Genomic DNA, 19,703 nt, shown 5'->3' on the forward strand with positions numbered 1-19,703 from the left:
TCTTGTTTGACTTCCTGCCTCGTGTTTTCCCGCCTTTCTGATTGTCTGCCCTGCCCTGCCCTGATGTGTTTCACCTGTTCATCAGCCCTCATGTCACCTGTTTGTCGTTACTACCCTCGTTGCCTTATTTAGTCTGCGTGCTCTCTTGGTCTGGTGTCAGTTCGTCGTCGTACTTTGTGTCAGGAAGTCTTCCTGTGTCTGGTGCTCTGTTTCCTGTTTTGTTGATTACTGCCTGATTACTTGGACGGTAAGTTTATTTTTAATCATGAAATCATTGAAACTCTCCCTGCTACATCCTTGTCTCTTCTACTGCGTTTGGGTCCTCACCTGTTACTCCTGAAAACATGACAACTTCTTGTTCAGTGCTGGGGTTTGTTATTTAGCCTACCAACCCGGTCTCACGCCAGTTCGTGAAATGGTCACGTTATTTAGATTTATTGATTCGTGTACAGGTCACGATTTTCGAACGTGACCATTTCACGAACTGCGATGACACTGGGCTGCCCTGAGGGATGCAACAACGGGGAAATGAAATGCCACAACGGGGAAATGAAATGCCACACGCCGGCGACAACGGGACGGACCGCCACACGATCCGCGGTCTCTGTGGCACGCAACAACGGGGACATGAAACGCCACACGCCGGCCACAACAACGGGACGGTTGTGGTTAGGAAAAGAAGAACGGGGAAAAGTTGTGGTTAGGAAAAGAAGAACGGGGAAAGGAATCGTCACACGCAGGAGACGTCGACAACAACGGGACGGTTGTGGTTAGGAAGAGAATAATGCGGAAAGGAACTGCAACACGCGGGACGCGATTCCCGGTCTCCTGGGGGAAAGTCCTGTGTTGTTTGACCAATCCACCACCCTGCCCAACCTCCCTGTGCAGATTTTGGCCTTATCAATACTACTCGCTACCGTAATCGTTCTGTGATCATGAAATATGCTTCCCATTGAAATACATTACTTTAAAATTCGTGCTCACCACACGAAAATAACGACATCAACGTGTTCAGTACACGAATCAATAGATTCAATAACGTGACCATTTCACGAACTGCCATGAGACTGGGCTGAGCCTACACAACAACGTATGAACGCAACACAGTCTATTTCAAGTGGTAAATATTCATGTAACACGAACTCAATGCTTTGGCTCGAGTCGATTCTTATATAAAAAACAGAATATCTGTCGGGTTCGGGTCAGGCTGGGTTACTCCTGGGGTCGGGTTTGGACAGAAATATGCGGCCTGAGCCACACTCTAGTACAAATTGCAGCCACCATCTTTCTTTGGATTACGAAAAAGGGGCTTAATTTGGTAAACTTAAGTTTTTTTTCGTGCAATACGCAGGACAGTTTTTCATCCAGCTGATTAGAGGAGTCTTTGAGGATTCTGGAAATACCTTCAATACAGCAGTTAAGTGTTAAACAACCTTCAGAATTATTTATTCAGAAAAACAGATTTATTATGATTACATTCCGTCACTGTCAAACCAGGGGTTATGTCTGGTCTATGTGTAATCATACAGAAAAATCTGAAGTGCAGAACCAGATATTGTATGAGATCACACAACAAATGAAGCCCTTTCTGCTGCTCTTGCACTTAAAGGACATGGATCATACAGGGTTTTGACTAAAATAGCGAGACAGTATGAGGTAAACCCAAACTTCAGCTCAGGCTGAAACATATGTGTCTGTCTCCTGGGTACAATATCTATGGAAAGCAGCCGCTAAAGGAGCACTGAGGTCTATGTATGCAGTATTTCTTAAACTATGGGTCTGGCCCTTAATTGGATCACAGGTCTGTTTCTGGTGGGTCCTCGCACGTCAAACGCACCAGTTTGTTTTAATCAGCTCAGGTCTCAAAGCAGGGCTCAATTTAGACAATTTATGCCTGAGCTGAAAAGGTTTACTAAACCTGGCTATAAAAGCGCGCTGTGTGTGAGTCCCTGTCAGCCCATGTGGACTCCCTGTGCTATGATGGCCTAGCCAAGGCCAGCGACTGGTAGATCCACTGGGAGTGTAATAACAGATTAATGTGGCGTGCCAGGCCCCATGACCAGACGTGTTTGACGTTAATGCTCCACTGTATATTATCCAGCTTGCAGAAATGTTGGATGTGAGCGATGGGATCCAAGGACAGGGATGTTTAGGTACTAATTACCAAACAGCAAGGCACAAGTTTCGCTCCATATTTCCTTACTCCTGTGGAAACACTAGGCAGGCTCCATTTATTTTCTTTGACTGTTGTTTCTGGCAAGGCCGCGTCTCAGTAAACACCACTCGCCCACCATTGTAAATCCGACAGGCGCAGATCTTTCAAGTTAGACTCCTTTGAGGAAAAATGGAGACAGATCGGATGGCGGCGCTCGGGTTTTCCGTCTTAATGAGAGAGTGGAGAAGAGGGATGGCGTTTGATCCCTGGCATGGAAGCCTCTATTTAAGCCTGTCAACGGTCATCACTCTCTCTCTCTCTCTCTCTCTCTCTCTCTCTCTCTCTCTCTCTCTCTCTGTGTTATGGATGGAGAAACCTGCACCACTGAATTTGATCAACTCAGTCAGGCACACTTAACCCTTTTCAGGACGGCGATCCAGGCTCCAGCACCTTTTGCTATCATTGAGACAGACCGCTCACCCCTCCCTTCATGACAACCTCCAAAGTATCAGTGTTGATTGATCACCTAGCTGGTAAAGAAAAGAAAAGGCAGAAGCAGATCTGTGAAAATATTATTTTATTTGTGGAGCTTTGCAATGAGCAAGGCTCTCAGTCATCATGCTCCAATTTCATATCACATGTTTGTCCAAACCACACAAGAGCCTTATGGTTCTTCAAGGAAGTCTCGCTATAGTTGCAGCCTGACACCAAGCCAAAGACGATAAGCCCCAAGACAAATTTCCATCCCTCCTCTGCGTGGACAATGAAACTTTTGAACTTGAACTTTAGCCCGTGGATGTTGATAGGCTCCTCAGAGTGGAGGAAATGTCTCTCTGATGAAGGGCTGGAGGGCGGGGCTCCTGACCATCGTGGACCTGGCCTGGAAGACGCTTTTCATCGCAGGCACTAATGGCTCTACCTAATCAGGCCTGATTGGGGCTGCTAAATAAATACTCTCTCCATTCATAATATCATGTGTAACTTAAGACAAAATCAATACCTAGACTGAACACTAATAGCTAGAGGCAGAACAAATGTCTCCGCTCTGGCTGCTTTACATTTTTTTTCAGAATGTGACATTGGCATGGATTTTTCATACTTCCAAAATAAAGGCACATAGTTGAGGATTTTTCATATCTTTAAAAAGAAGCTCTTAAATATTACCATTTCAAACAGATTCATGCATGCAAACAAATCAGAAACGTTGTTCTAAGCTATCAATGCCATCGTCAGCTAAATCTTGTTCTTTACAAACATTATCGAGCTTATAAACTTGTTATTAAAAGCAGTCTTTCTTCAAATCAATCTTTCAGAAGCAGGAGTGAATTTCAAGATGTGTGTAAGCTCAAGGAAACAAAAGGACTACAGCAACAGCGACAGTAATGACAATCAAAATTGGATCGGCAAATCGCAGAACAGTCATATTCAGCAAAACAAATAGCGCCAATTTATCAATCATAAATTAATCAAGGTGTGTCCCCAGGAGCCAAAGCTTGATAATAAACACTGGAGTCAGACTAGACTTCTGTGGGTTTAGGAATAAATAAAGTGAACGACCCTGACATCAGCAGCTAGTAAAATGTTTGGCCATGCGGACCGGTGGAGTATGCATGAAAGAGAGCTTTGTGTTATGAGAAATAAATACAGACGGGACACAATCATGTTTGAGTGTGAGTGTTATGTCAGAAGTTTCACAGCAGCAACATTTGAATGCGGTTTGAAGCCCTGTAAATTAAGTTAAATGTGCTTGATTTATCCTCTGCTCCCCGTTTCTGTAATTGCAAAACCATATAAAGCTGTAAAGCAGTAGCCTATAAGCCACCCTATAACACAGACTTCTGCAACATCTGACCTGTTTACTGTGACAGACAGAAATTATTTCTGGTTCTTGAAAATGTCACTGAAGGCGACTAGAAAAGGACAGTCACATGTATGTTGAAAAGAGATGTGGGTCTGGGGTCGGTTGGCGAGTTACTTGGCCAGTCTCCTCGCCACGTCTTTGTAGGCAGTCTCGATCTCAGAGTCAGCAGCGCAGGTGTTGGTGAATTCATCACGTGTGTAGGCGCTCTTCAGATAGCGCCACACCCCCGACATGTCTGAGGGGATGTCGTAGTTGCGGTACTTCTTAGCAACAACCTGATAGAGAAGGCAAAGATGTAACTTCAATGGGAAATGAAGACAAACTGGGTTTATTTTGTAAGACATTTGAAATCCACCCTTTGGCAGTCTTATAACTGTACCATCAGTTTATGTGCAGTGCATTCCAGAAGGTAATTTTTTAGGTGAGTTGTTGAAACTTGCTATTTTGCACCCTACTTTTACTGTTTTCAGTTAATACATGTGGAGTAAATGACTTTCAATTGGGGCTTTGTTTTGTCATGTAAGTGAGCACTTGCAATTTAGTGGAAAAAAAGAAGGAGGAAAGAGAAAGCTGCTATGCTTTATTCAAATATAAACTTAAAGGGATAGTTCAGATTTTTTGAAGTGGGGTTATAAGGTGCAGTACTTATCTATAGTTAGTGAATTACCTACAGTAGATGGTGGTCAGCACGCTCCCAGTTTGGAGAGGCAGGCAGGAGTACCGACACGGAAGCTAAGCAATGGACTGCTGTAGACGGGACAGCAGCTAAAGGCACTTAGCCACCTAAAAAAAAAAAGGCCCACCTAAAAGAAATCTTACCTTGATTTTGGTGTTTTAAAGGGTTAGTTTGGATTCACCAAAGTAAATCAGGGCCGCGGTATACCAGCATCTCCTGTGTTGTGCAAGGTAAAAGTACTGTTTTTGAAAGTAATTTGGTGGCTTTGAAGAGTGCATAGGTGGATATAACGGCTCCCCTTCCGTCGGAAAGGGCTGTCTGGCAGCAACGTAAATCGGTGAAAATATTCTAAGCATACACTTACCCTGATATTGAATTTTTTCTTCTTTTCTAACAGTGTTAGTTTATATCAACAACATAAGGCCCTGAAAGGTTTGGAGGGATGACCCCCTCCAAACTGGGGGCATCCCAACCACCATCTACTGTAGGTACTACACTGACTATGGATAAGAAGCCTACTTCATTCAACCCCACTTCAAAAAATCTAAACTGGGGCGCTTGGATAGCTCACCTGGTAGAGCGTGCGGCCCATTTACAGAGGCTCAGTCCTCCCTGCAGCGGCTGCAGGAAGAATTCTGACCTGTGGCCCTATGCTGCATGTCATTCACCCTCTCTCCCCCTTCATGTCTAAGCTCTCCTATCAAATAAAGGCCTAAAATGCCACAAAAATAATCTTTAAAAATATATATATCTATATAAAGTATTCCTTTAAATTATCTAAAACAACAACTAAGTCCACTAGCCGCTCAGTGATGTTGCTAATGCTAACATCAGCATGCTAACATGCTCACAGTGACAACGCTAACATGCTGATGTTTAGATGGTATAATGTTTACCATGTTCACCATCTTATTTTAGTGTATTAGCATGGTAAAATATGCTAATTAGCACTGAATACATATCATAGTGGGGGGTCTGGGTGTCCTCCCCCAGGGAAATTTTGAGCGTCAATGACTTCATTTCTTGCATTCGGATACATTTTTATGCACCAATTTACAGTGGAAATATCTTTATTTAGCCTATGCGAATTAGAAAAACACAGATGACAATTCAAAATATATCAAAAATATAATGGAAGGTTTGTTGTTGTTTTTAAGTGGGTATACGGAAATCCTGGAGCTTTCTTAGTGGGTATACTGCGTATGCCTGCATATCAAGTAGACTACACCACTGGGCTGAAAGAAACAATATCTCTAAAAATCCAGAGGGACTGACCCACAGCTTGTTTTTCACTGATTATATTCATACTGGACATATCGTAAAGTGCTACCATGTCATTTTTTTATATTATGTTTTATAGTTTAATGACTATTAGGTGCAGGAATGCCAGTTTTTAAACAATGGGATTTACCTTAAAATAGCCTCAAACATTAGTACTTGACATTCAAGATAATACAAACCAAATACTCTTCTTTGTCTCAGTGATTTTAAATGAACTAATTAACATTAATGAATATTTCCCCCGGGTACACTCCCTCTTTACCTTGACTATGTGCAGTTTGGGCAGCAGGTTGCAGTCTGCAAGAGTAAGCTCGTTTCCATCGAGGAAGCACCGGTTGGAGCCCTTCTCCTCCTCCATGCTGTCTGCATCGATCTCATCTGGCAAGGCGCTGTTCAGGTAGTCATCCAGCTTCTTCAGGGCCTTGGTCAAACTATTCTCTAGAACTGAACACACAGAAACACACAGAAGCGTGGGTACAATACTGTTACAGGGTAAAAGTGTGTGGTGATCACCTCACTAGGTGGCAGCACAGCAAAATATATGAGTCAAAGCAGGCCTAAAATGCTGGACTCTGCTACTACCTAGTGGAGGAATATAAGAATGGCTGTGATATATTGTGTTGTGTGTGTGAGTATGTGTGGGTCTGTGAGTGTAAATGGCATAAAATGAGCAGCCCACCGGCGTTGGCCTCTGGTTTGGTGTTCTTGATGTAGGCTGAGAACTTGGCGAAGATGTCATTTCCAGCTGTATTCGACTCTCTCTGCATGGCGGCCAGTTTGGGATACCTGAGCAGATGGGGGGTGCAGACGCAGGAGACACAGTCAGAGACCCAGGCAGACCAAACCATCTGGATAGCATTAACACCTGGACTGGAGCTCAGCTCAGACTTGAAGCATGTTACACACTCGCACCGAGTTGGCCACATATCCCCTAAGCTCTCTCACACTAAGGTCCATTTATAATGCAAAAAACTTTACAGGCAATAAAAGAGAGATTTAGTTGATCTGACGTTTTTCTCTGCAACTGCTCACACACTGGCTCTGATTTTCTTTTCTTCTTGGTGGGAATGACAATAACAAAAAACAATAAACCTGTCTTATTTTTTCTAAGATTACACCTAATACTGTGGCTCAATATAGCACATATAGTGTTTGTGTGCCTGGGATGCATATATACTCATTCACAAAAGTTTTACAACAGCCATAAACAACAAACCGTTATATCAGTTCACATCAGTCTTCATTAAATGCAGCACATATTCGCTTTTATTGGACTGAAATGTTTCCTGCCCTTTCAACAGTGTCGCTGCAGTGAAATAAATCAAGCCAAAAGCAGCACGAGTGTAGTCAGCGATACTGTAAACTACGTGTTGTTAAACCTTCCAGTTGAATTACTTTGGAGGACAGAGCGTTTCCTCCAGGAACTCCTCGATCTTGTTGATATCGGTCTTGACTTCTCCGTTGAAGGTCAGGAAAGGAGGGTGTGTCCCTGGAGCCAGGTTGTGCAGATCTGCTGGCTTTCTGCACAGGACAAAGAGAAAGCAGTATGTCATAAGGGAGTGCATACGCTTTTGTGAGCTGGAAGCTTGCATTCTATGTATTCCTAACCTTTTGAGGTCGACGGTAGTGACGTTGAACACGACTCCTTTGAGCCAGAGGACCATAAAGAGGCGCTGAGAGAAGGGACAGTTGCCGATGCTTTCTCCATCGTTGCCTGCCTGCACACAAACAACATGACAGAACAACAAGTCAGGGAAATGAAATATGACACAGTGCAAATATAGCCATAGACGTAAAGTTACAATCGCCAAGAGCTCCATTTCATTCTCTTTGGCAGCACCTATGGCAATAAGCGATAGGCAATAGATAGGGACTTTACAAACATTTATTTAAATGAAAATCTTCAAGATTGTTATGTTACGTCATAATCCGATCCTGTTAGCTCATTGGCACAGGGCCCAAAGCGGAAGTGAGATAGTGGGACTGGGGTTCAGTCTGATGACGTGATGGCAGAAACAGGCTGGATAAGAGGATCAGAGTTCATGTTATGTTATGTCCGCGCCTTTAATGTATAACAAATTAACTGCCAAGCAAGTGGCAACGCCAGGGTACGCTGACGAAGGAAGAGGAGCGCGCTGGCCAGCGCCGGAGCTCAGACTGCCGGGCCGAGGACAGGCTGGGCTGGAGGACAGGCTGCTGAGGAAGGAAACGCTGGGCTGGAGGACAGGCTGCCGAGGACAGGCTACTGAGGACAGGCTGGGCTGGAGGACAGGCTGCCGGGGACACGCTGCCGAGGAAGTTCAGGCTGCTGAGGAAGAACAGGCTGGGCTGGAGGACAGGCTGCAGAGGACAGGCTACTTAGGACAGGCTGGGCTCGAGGACAGGCTACTGAGGACAGGCTGGGCTGGAGGACAGGCTGCTGAGGAAGGACAGGCTACTGCCGAGGCCAGGCTGGGCTGGAGGACAGGCCATGGAGCAGCTGAGGACGGGGCCGGATTCAAAACGCAAGGTAGGCCGCAAACCCTTTACCTTTCAGTCTGGGCGGTTTAGCATTAAGCTTCTGTAGTTTTCAAACGTGCGAGCACAATCAAGCTCTGTTGTAAAAACCTAGACAAAATGAGAGTGAGCTTTCCCAGGGTTGGTTATGCCGTGACACTTACTTTAAGTCAACACATGTTTGACATTATGGCTGCAATGATTTGGTGAATAATCGATTAGTCGATCAACAGAAAAATGATTTCAGGCTCTTAAATGTGAGGATTTGCTGCTCTTCTTTGTCCTCTTTCATTCTAGCAAATGCAAAACAAGACATTTGATGACATCAGCCTGGGCTCATGGAAATTGTGATGTATTTTTTGTTTTACTTTTTCTCTGATGGTTTTGACCAAACAATAATATTAGAAAATAATTGTCAAAATAATCAATAATGAAAATAATAATTGTTGCAGCCTAGACATCATAAAAAAAACAACCTGAGGATTAGAAACACACACATGGGGCAAACTCTAGCTCACCCAGTAGAGTGTGCGCCCCATGTAGGCTGAGTCAGCGGCAGCGGCCCGGGTTCGAATCCTACCCGTGGCCCTTTGCTGCATGTTGTCCCTCCTCTCACTCCCCTTTCCTGTCTTCAAGCTGTCTTGTCAATTAAAGGCCAAAAAAAGCCCAAAAATATTATCTTAAAAGAAAGGAACACACATGAATAAGCTGGCTGTCAGATGTGGCTTTTGTTTAACAAGCTATTTCTTTTTGTGTTCTGATCTTTGTCAGACCACAGTTCTGTGCCCCAGATCTGCACCCCAGAAGCTAAAAGGGATAAAATGTCTTGCTCCAGCTCACAAGGAGCTTAAACTCAAACCTTCATGAGGAGGAACATCCCCCTACAAGCTACACCAGCTTTGAGCTGTTGGGGAAAATCTTTAATGGCGAGGTCATCTCTCTGAGAACAGACTTGCTACTAACAATGAAATACATGTTGGATTTAGTTGACTGTTATCTTTGACTTTGATTTGACCTGTAAGGTTGTTCAGAGAAGCGTCATGAGTTGTATAAATGTAAACACTACGCAAACACACATAAATACATCACCCTTAAATCCCTGATTCAAATTTATGATAAGGAGAGAGTCAAACCAAAAGTACACTCTGGACATCAGTATTTATTCTATTTGTACTAAATGGTGTACATTTGGGCATATAACAAAAGCAGTCTACTCTCGTTGTCAGATACCAAAAAGAAAAACAAAATTGTGGCATGACTCCAAATGGTTTTAAAATAAGTTCATCAATGGCTCCAGAGGTTTTATTCCTATAAATAACCACATAGTTTGCAGGTTTTTCTCTCTACAGCAACACTACTGATATAATCACTTTGTGACTTTGCGCGGTGATATCATGTGTCGGCATGTATGGATACACAGAAGAGCATCAGCAGTGACACCTGACCCACTGGCTCGTCTGAATTATACATAGTGATTCCATCAGCTGGTTCACTGGCCGACGGGGCACAGGGTGCAGGGTCAGACCTGCAGGCCTGCAGTCCCAGAGAGGTTCACAACACACGGCATAATAAGTGCAATAACCTCACGGGTCAACAGAGAGCAGCGGAGATAGTTTCCTTTATTTATTATATTAAGGATTTGGAAATTAAACTATTTAAGAAACCAGTAGATGCATTTAATAATGTGCAATTCCGTTATTACTATCCTTGAGATGGCAAATATCACAAATAAATGATTCACTTAGATGCAGTCACTTCACAAATAAAAAGATACTACAGCAAAGTGGAAAATATTTTTGCCATTCAGTTCATGGCCCGACAGTACACCGCTCATAGCAAACGCCAGAAAACAGAGCTGTCGCTCTAAAAGTAGCTGAGCCGACTGTATGTACGCCAGCCATTGATGCTCAGTGCTGTCATGCAGCCTGAGTGCATGTGATGCTTCTGTCCGTGCATTGTTATGGCTAGGCTCAGCGGCACGGCGGTAACACAATACACAACCGCTGATAATAGCCAATCAGGATCTAGAACATGGAGGACAAAAGCTGTCACACACACACACACACAACTGGGCCTGGGCACAAGGAGAGAGATCTGATGATGAGTGGGCTCCACTGGAGGCAATGTGACTTCATATGATCCTGCACATACATATGCATTTATACTTTACTATAACTGGGTTTTGGTGTTCTTGGTTTGTCTTCCACATGTTAAATGAGAATGACTATGACAATGTAGCATTACCAGGGCAGTTAAAACAAAACAATTGCTCATGTTTTTTATGTTTTTAAGTTTGTCAATAATTCATTAACTTTGAACTTTCAAACTTGAATGCACTTTTTTCCCAGTAGAACGATCCGATGCCCAGGCTTATATGTTGCCATTTAATTTCCAGTATGCCGTTTTCTTTTCTAAAGCACTTTATGAAAGCTATTAAAATGCTTTTCTCATTAAATTGAACATAATGGTACAATTTTCCCAATAAGTACCATGCTTTAAAAATATTTAAAGCATGCCACTACAGTAAGAAAAAAAAATATTTTAATCTTATCACAAATAACTGACACAATGAGTGTTTCAGCTATTTTAAAGAATAATGTAGGCAAAATGTGCCAGTGTTTTACATGACAAACTTTGTATAGATAAGCACTGGTAAGTAACAAAGTAATATATATTTCATAAGGTTGGAGGACTTAAAACAGAGAGAGAGAGAGAGAGAGAGAGACACTTTTAACTATCAAGCACCCAAAAATGCTGCATCCCACAATGCAACCAATTACAATGTCTTTCATTGGATAACCACATATATATTGAATAGATGGAACAGTGAAAATCTAAATTGTGTGCAGGGCTGAGGTCATTAAAGGAGGCGCAGCCCTGTAGGATAGCTCTCTGTCCATCTAGGTCATATCTCAGATGGCAGCATGAGGAAAAAACTCATATCTGGGCTGCAGCTGCTATGGAAACCACTCCATATACAAGGTTTGTGCATCAGACTGGCTCTGCACTTACCACACCGCACACAGAGCCAAAGGTGAGTTTGGTTTCATTTGGGAATAACAATCTGCCAGTGATATTGAAAGAGTGACAGCTTAGAACAACGTTTCAAACTCAAGGTCCGCGGGTCGAACCCGGCCCCTCGCAAGTTTTGATTTGGCCCACATATCAATATAAATTAGGTTCACAATAAATTTTGCCGAGCCTAGTTGTTCACCAAACCAAAAAGACAGGAAACTGTTTTTCAAACTGCAATTACACAACACAAAAGCAGAATTTGGCAGATTTGCTGACTTTTAACCTCAGAAATTCCCACAGAACCAAAGAGTTTTCATGTGTGGTAACCTGCTTTTAAAAATGTAATTATTGTTTTGCTTGATGAACTTTTTAGGGCTTTATGTGGACCAAACTGTAAGTAAGAAGGCTATATGAGACATGCAATAATGGTCAAAAACTTTCACTTTTTCGCTTAAATAAAAGCATGTCAAACTATGACTTAGAATCACTAACTAAATGTAAGACAAAACACAAATAATCTAGCTACAGCATTTTGCTTTCTAGAAATAAGAGTTTCATGCACTGGAACAACAGAGGAACATTGTGAATGGCTTAGAAGGGCGATACAAGCCGAGTGTCAATGAACTTTCAGTTACCTAGCTGAGCGGTTTCCTAGGAGGTGGGTTGGCTGAAAGCCACCTCCACACCAGCTAATTGGGTCAGTGCATCCAGGCAGCACATCAGCGATGAGCCTTTCCACCTGCCTTCACCTCACCTGCCTCAGGTATATTCATCTGCCTAACCCTAACCCATTTCCCACAGGGCCTCAAGTGCATCTAACTGTGGAGAACAAAACACCACAGCTGTTTCTACTGATGCTGGCACTTCCAAAATGGCACTTTTGTTCATGTTTGCTCTATTTCAGGTGATAATCTGGAACATATATTGATCAGTGATTACCTACACAAACATATTAACAGGAACACTTGAATATAACAGAGCAGAGTGTCTGAATTGAGTAATATGGAGTAAAGGTACTGTACCACAGCAAGCAGCAACAAGCAGCTTCAGTATCACTGTCATAACAATCCTGGGTCAACATAGAGAACGGTGTGCCAGTGCCACGGTAACTCTACCTCTACTATTGAGTTACACAAGCTTTCCCCAACACATTGGTGCAACACTGAAAATCCTGCTCATATACTCTCTCCATCTTCCATCAAAACATAACTTTAGAATATTCTGTAACCATAGTTCTGTCTCTGCCTTACCTTGACAAAAAGCTCGATATCAGGGTCTCTGTCTTGACTGTTAGTGGACATGATTCCTGGTTCTGGCTGTCACTTTGATTCTTTTCTCTTTTTTAACTGCAGTCCTTATCCTTGGAGGTCTACATCCTCCAGAAAAAGATCCTCTCTCTCGGCTGACAGTGATCACTCACACCTTAAGTTTTTGGTTTTGGTTTCCCTGATTCAAGATCTCCACCACCTTTTTGGTGTCTTCTCCCTTGTTTGTGTCCTGTCCAGGTGGCAGGTAGAGCCTTGCGCTCTGATTTAGACACAGATGGAGAGCAGAGCTAGCTCTCACTGACTGACACAAAGTGGAAAACAGGTGTCAGTCTATAACCAGGGGGGTGGAGTCCCATCCCTCTCTTCCTACCACTGCAACCAAACTCCCTCTCTAACACACACCACTACCATCACCTCCTCTCTTATCTGTCTCGTCTCTCCTAAACTGGTCACCTTACTCTGTTCTTTTTCTCTTGGCTTCTTGGGGTCAGATCAGATTGTCTTTTCCAGGCACTTCACATCAAAAATATAATCGCTCTTGAGTTAACCTAAATGTCAAAATAATATGCTAAAAAAAGGCATAATATTTGTGTCACTTTCTGTCAGTTTTTGAGTAAGCGAGCAGCCGCATTTATTTTTAATGCGTGTTCACATGTCTGACTCTGGCAGAATGAGGCAGGTTATATTTGATCACCAGCAGGGGAGAGGATTCTTCTGTGAATTATTGATGCTTGGCTTTGGTTTTGAGGCAGGAACTGGCGTTCATTTACGGAAAAGGGCCTATGTAGGGGAACAGAAATATAAGCAGGTCTGTCTGACTCCAACAATCTTCATCAGTACACACTGAAGAAATTGAGTGGTGCTCACTATTAGCTTCATTTGCACTGGCACAGAGTTCTGAGAGACCTCTCTCATCTCTCATCATCTGTGATCAGATGAAAGCACTAAAAGGAGAGAAGCTAGAGCTAATTTTTAAAACCGTTTCTATTTATAGGGCAGCCCCCTCTCCTGGCTGACATACCAACATGCAGCTCAAACCAATTACTGGGCCACAGTGTTCATTATCAGTGTTTACGAGGGGAAAATGTACTTTCTAAATGTGTTATTTTAGGTTTCATTTGTATAGGCCTTAATCACAGCACCCACATGAGGAAAACAATTCATGATAATGAGCTGAGCCAAAAGTATTTTCAGATTTAGATCTTATTCAAAACTGCCAGATTTAGCATCAATAAATGGAGAAAAAAAACTCATTCCAAATGGGCGCAACTCCATGTCTTTGCACTATTAATGTTTGCAAATGTATTGAAAAGAAAAAAAACTGAAATATCACATTGACAAAAGTATTCAGACCCAGGTTCAGATAACTTTATTTATACTTGTAGGTAAATGTGTTGCACAGTTAAAAAGTGCAGGGCATCCATGACCCTTCGCTATGACACTTGTAACTCGGCTCTGGTGCCTCGCATTTCTCTTGAGTATCTTTGAGATGTTTCTACACCTTGATTGGAGTCCACCTGTGGTACATGCATTTGATCGGACATGATTTGGAAAGGCAGACACCTGTCCATGTAAGGTCTCAGCTGACAATGCATATCAGAGCAAAAAACCAAGCCATGAGGTCATGGCTTTGACTACAAGGAACTACCTTCAGAGCTCAGAGATAGGATTGTGTCAAGGCACAGATCCAGGAAAGGCTACACAACAGGACCAGGACTCTTCCTACAGCCGGCCACCTGGCCAAACTGAGAGGTGACCAAGAACCTGATGGCCACTCTGGCTGAGCTCCAGAAATCATGTGTGGTGATGGAAGAAAACTTCCAGAAAGACAACCATCACTGCAACACTCCACTTATCTGGGCTGTATGGCAGAGTGGCCAAGACGGAAGCTCCTCCTCTCCTCAGTGAAAGACACATGAAAGCCTGCTTGGAGTTTGCATAAAAGCACCTGAAGGACTCTTAGAATGTGAGAAACAAGATGCTCTGGTCTGATGAAACCAAGATTGAACTGTGTCATGTTTGGAGGAAACCAGGCACTGCTCATCACCTGTGCAAAGCCAACCCAACGGTGAAGCATGGTGGTGGCAGCATCTTGCTGTGGGGGGTGTTTTTCAGCAGCAGGGACTGACTGGTCAGGGTTGAGGGAATGCAAAGTACAAAGTACACAGATATCACTAATGAAAACCTGGTCCAAAGCAATCAGGACCTCAAACTGGACTCAATTGTCCACCTTCCAACAGGATAATGACCCTAAGTGCACAGCCAAGACAATGCAGGAGTGGCTTTCATTGAATGTCCTTGAGTGGCCCAGCCAGAGCCAGGACTTGAACCAAATCAAACATCTCTGGAGAGACCTGAAAATGGAGGTCCACCGACTGTCCCAATCCAACCTTACAGAGCTTGAGAAGATCTACAGAGAAAACTGGCAGAAAATCAACCAATCCAGGTATGCAACTAAAGCTTGTCATACCCAAGAAGTACGGAGTTAAGGGTAATCAGATTGACATTAATACTCATGTCAATCTTAAGTGGTATATCAACTGTTGTTTTTTTTTAATAATTTGCTAAAAATTATAAAATCCTGCTTTGCTTTGTCTTAATGGTGTATTGAGTATAGATTGACGAGAGAAAATAAATAATGTAAATGATTTTAGCATAAGGCTACATGGCCCCAAGCTTGACAATTGAGTTCACAAAGTACTTTGAAAAGAAAGCTGCAGAAGCGGCTAGGGATTAAGCTAAAATTAATTTACAACACAGCTTTTTCTTTTTTTCAATAGTGAGCGAGCGGCTTTGAGCAGGGGAGCAGAGGAAACAAACAGCTCTGTGAGAGAGGAGCGTACATTCTTACAATTCACATGCTGAACGTTGCATATATAAATGGCTGCCGCTCTAACCATCCTGCTATGTTGATTTGAGTGGGAATCTTCGTTCTACTCTCTATTTCTATGGGTTTAACATTGTTGGTTTCACAGGACAGCGGTATCAATCTTCTCATCTAACTCTCTGCAAAACAGCTAATACACACATTCCCCAAAATGTCTAATTATCCCTTTTTCAAGGACGTCTAAATCCTTTAATATCATAAATAGAAGAGTTCAGAAGAAATAGTCTTGTTTGTGTGTGTCCCCCTTGAGACAAAAGGAAGCTCAAATCACTGACTTGTTGGGTTAATAATTCAACCACACATCAAATAGTAACAGACATTTTGTATCTTTCCGGAGCCAAGGTGGAGAGGAGTGTTTGAACTCTCCCCTTGTGTTGACACACTTGCAAAATGTGACAACCCAACATTTCATCTTGTCAATATAAGCATCGTCCTAATGAACCATCAGTGACAACAAACCCTATTAATATGATTTTATATGGCCTGTCAGGCTGTGCCAGTGATCTTGCACAGTTAGTGCATAAACATATCTCATTGTCCACGTTTATAACAGTTGTGTTCTGCCCAATGTTGTTTCTCATCAAGACAATGGGTACAAATCAGCTGCAATGACAGATATAGATGTATAGTAGAATAAGGTTTTTTTATGACTTGATAAAAGACAAATCTTCATTTTTTTATGAGAATGTTCCCTTGGTAAAAGTCAGAACAATGGACATTCAATATGTTGTTCATATTCATAAAATGAAATGTTGGATTTGGCAAAGCTAAAGGTGAATGCTCTTTCTGGAGTTAGCCCCAGTCCCTGTCACAACTACAGGAGGATGTTTGGATCACATCAACAAATCATCATCCAGGTCAGATTGTAGCAATTACTTTGTTTGTTTGCAACTCATCAGTCTTGATTGCACATCCCCATTCTCATGACCATGGCCTCTGCTGATACAATACAAAGACAATTTTAAGATTTAGCACAACCTACTACTGTCGTTCCCTATTACAAGGCCCAGGGTGAGCTCAGACAGAGCTCCTTAAACCCAGCCCACTGACTCTCAATTTCTGTTGCCCAATCAGCAAAGTGACCCCTGCATGTGCTGATAGAGCAGTCTGTGAGGTGTACTATCAGAAAAGCAGCAAAACACACACAGCGGGATTTGCTCAAGCGTGAGTTCATAACCAGTTTCTATGGCCGTACAGTAAACGAGTTAATTATTACATCTGATACAAAGATCACTGCTTCTATGGGATTTCTTATTGAAATCAATACCTTGTCATATATATTTCTGATAATACTATGTTTAGTACATTTGCATTTAATAACTGACTTCAAAAAGTTTAATTTATTGAACTTAAATAACCTCTACAGCAAGTTAGGCTTCAGCAGTAAACGATGATGAAATGTGTATACTCTCTGGCTATAAATAAGTTGATAATATTTCTATTGTTAGTTTTCCACATAGTAGTTAGACACCCTAGTTTATAGTGCTTGAGTATTATCTCTTCTTACAACATCATTATTATAGCTGTTTTTTCTTTACATTTTTATTTTGTATGTTTCTTGCACTTACTACAACCTGCAAATGGAATCCACAAAGTCAAATTTCTTGACAGTGTAAATTTACGTAGCAAATTAAATGTATGATAGTGAAAATGCCTTAACATATTGGTCACCGCTTCAGATCATTTTCTATGATTATTAACATATGACCTCAGAGGCTAACTTACTATGACTAGTCACATTCATGGCTCAGACTCATGCAACAGATGGTTGATGTTCCACTTCTTTGGAATGGCACTGGTCTTTGATATATGGCAGATATTGCAGAACAATAATCAATGTTATGTTCTCTAAATGCAGAGCATGCCAGTTTGTTGATACTTGTATTTAAGGGGAATTAAAGTCCATAACTTAATTGTGTTGGTTTTCCGTTATGAGTAACCAGTGGTGGAAAGTAACAAAGTACATTTACTCAAGTGCTGTACAATTTTGAGATGCCTGTAGGCCTACTTGAGCGTTTCCATTTTCTTCTACTTTATACTTCTACTCAATTCAGTGGAATATATTGTACATTTTACTCCTATATGTATCTGAAAACAATAATGCCAAATGTAATCAACACATAAATCATGATGTATTATTAAAGGTTAAGATAAGAGTTTATTGACCCTCCAGGTGTAAATTCACAAGCTACCCAGCAACATATACAGATATTAAAATGAGACCCAGCTTCACCTTTACTAGCTGCAACATCAAAGTGATGTAGCCTACACATTAATGCATCAATAATTCTATTACAATAATATATATCCTAAAAGGGGTCATTCAGCATATTGATTGACTACTTTTGGTACTTTATAGCCTAGCTATATTGTGATACTAATTTTGAAAAATCTGAACCCTAACACCAAAGAAACAGGAGTTGTGCTAGAGGATCAAAAAAAAAAAAAAGTTCCCAGCACAGGGAGGTTTAGGACAAGATGGCTTCAAGGAGCCTTTTGGCAAATCGGATATTGCTGCTGAGTTAATCACTAATCAAAGTGAAACCCAACTTGAATCCAGCTGCTTTCATAGTGTGATGCCTCATGCTGAACAGTGAGACTGAAGCAAACTGAAGCCTGACCTGGCCAGGTTAAACTCTGCGGAGACTGCTTGGTCCTCTGTAGCCTAAGTGTACTTCTTACCTTGACGAACAGAGAGATGTCAGGCTGGCTGGGGTCAGCGGGCGCTGCGCTGCTCTCATCCACAGTAACATTCTCCAGAGTTTTCAGGCTGTAGTCGACAGACTCCTCCGGCGTGCTGTCATTGTTGGGGTGTATGTACGCCATCAGTATCCCATTCTGCGCGTCCTCCTCTTCCTGGATCCTCGGCTGGATCGGCGGGTCGTCGCACGGGTCTCCGGGGGAAGCGGAGGATGCTGAGGAGGCCGATGAGCGCCTGGATCCTTCGTGCGCCTCGCCGTTCATTTCCTCCACCTGCACCACCGGCTCCACACTCACCTCTGCCACTCCCTCTGCTTTAGCCTCTTCGTCGTCGCTGGATGAAGAGGACGAGCTGCTCTGTTTGTCCCCGTCTCTGATGTCCATGTATACCGGCGAGCTGCGCTCTTCCTCGGCACAGACTTGGACCTGCACTTCGCTGTACAGCTGTTCCTTCGTCCCGCCGGAGTTCTCGTATTTGGGCTCTGGGTCGGGGCTGTCGGCTCCATCACTGCGCTTTTCATGCACACTTCTCTCGTTTATTGTCTCATATATGTTCTCCATGTTTGCTGGGTTGGTTTTGTTTTTAGAGGAGTGCTGAAGTTATCTAAAGTGTTGGCACACAGTCTGCCTGCCTCTGCCTGACTGAGCGCCTGCACGGCAAAGTCCAGCGATAACTCATAGGAGACCTTTGATCCTGCGAGTTAACAAGTGATTTATGCAAAAGCTGAGGCCTGTGCCTTCAAGGACATATTGACAGTGAGAAAACATTACACCTCGTGAGTGCAGGGAGCACTTAGAACTGGAACTTTTTGGCTCGAGTTTATGTTTTCACTCATGTTAACCTACTCCAATTTGGAGTCATTAATAATCCAAATTTTACAAAGTTACAATTTAGAATTTTCAACTCAATTCAACTTCATTTACCAAGCTAACCGAAGTTTCTTACTTTGAACGAAAAATTTCATATTTTTCAGGACTATACTCTCGTTGAAGCAAGACATGAGCTTGGTTCGTTGCTTCAACTTTACTGTTCATGTTAATATTTTAAGGACTGTACACAAATGACTAGGGGGGGGAAGGAGGGGTCAGAATGGGGGGGAAGGTTGCTGAAGGGAGGAGTCTGACATTTATAGGGCATTATTTATATATATATATATATATATATATATATATATATATATATATATATATATATAACATTTATTGTTTACTATGTGCTCCGTTTTTATTAATTCCGTGACAGTAATAACTGTTTAATTGGAAGGTCTTTATTTATTAATCAACTGCCAGTTATGTTCAGCATTATGTTTGTCAAGAATTTGGCAAATGTATAATTCCAGTTCTAATGTGATGTGTGACATTAT

The 19,703-nt window shown here is 42.3% G+C and overlaps 1 protein-coding gene across 1 annotated transcript; it reads right to left on the bottom strand.

The window, feature by feature from the left end:
- Positions 1 to 2,764: 2,764 nt before the first annotated feature.
- Positions 2,765 to 19,128, bottom strand: clic5b (chloride intracellular channel 5b). The gene is made up of 6 exons (XM_078274589.1): positions 18,322 to 19,128; positions 7,582 to 7,691; positions 7,369 to 7,494; positions 6,653 to 6,759; positions 6,236 to 6,417; positions 2,765 to 4,291 (listed from the first exon to the last, which is right to left on the bottom strand). The coding sequence occupies exons 1-6, from the start codon at positions 18,898 to 18,900 to the stop codon at positions 4,127 to 4,129; spliced, it is 1,269 nt and encodes a 422-aa protein (XP_078130715.1). The 5' UTR covers positions 18,901 to 19,128; the 3' UTR covers positions 2,765 to 4,126.
- Positions 19,129 to 19,703: the final 575 nt, after the last annotated feature.

Source organism: Sander vitreus, chromosome 18 (genome assembly GCF_031162955.1).
Source record: "Sander vitreus isolate 19-12246 chromosome 18, sanVit1, whole genome shotgun sequence".
NCBI classification, from domain to species: domain Eukaryota; kingdom Metazoa; phylum Chordata; class Actinopteri; order Perciformes; family Percidae; genus Sander; species Sander vitreus.

Coding starts and splice junctions, on each gene's coding strand:
- clic5b (XM_078274589.1), bottom strand. CDS start 18,900: ATGGAGAACATATATGAGACAATAAACGAGAGAAGTGTGCATGAAAAG. Junction 7,692..18,321: donor ACATCTCTCTGTTCGTCAAG/GTAAGAAGTACA, acceptor GTTTGTGTGCAG/GCAGGCAACGATGGAGAAAG. Junction 6,760..7,368: donor GAAACGCTCTGTCCTCCAAA/GTAATTCAACTG, acceptor CCATCTGCTCAG/GTATCCCAAACTGGCCGCCA.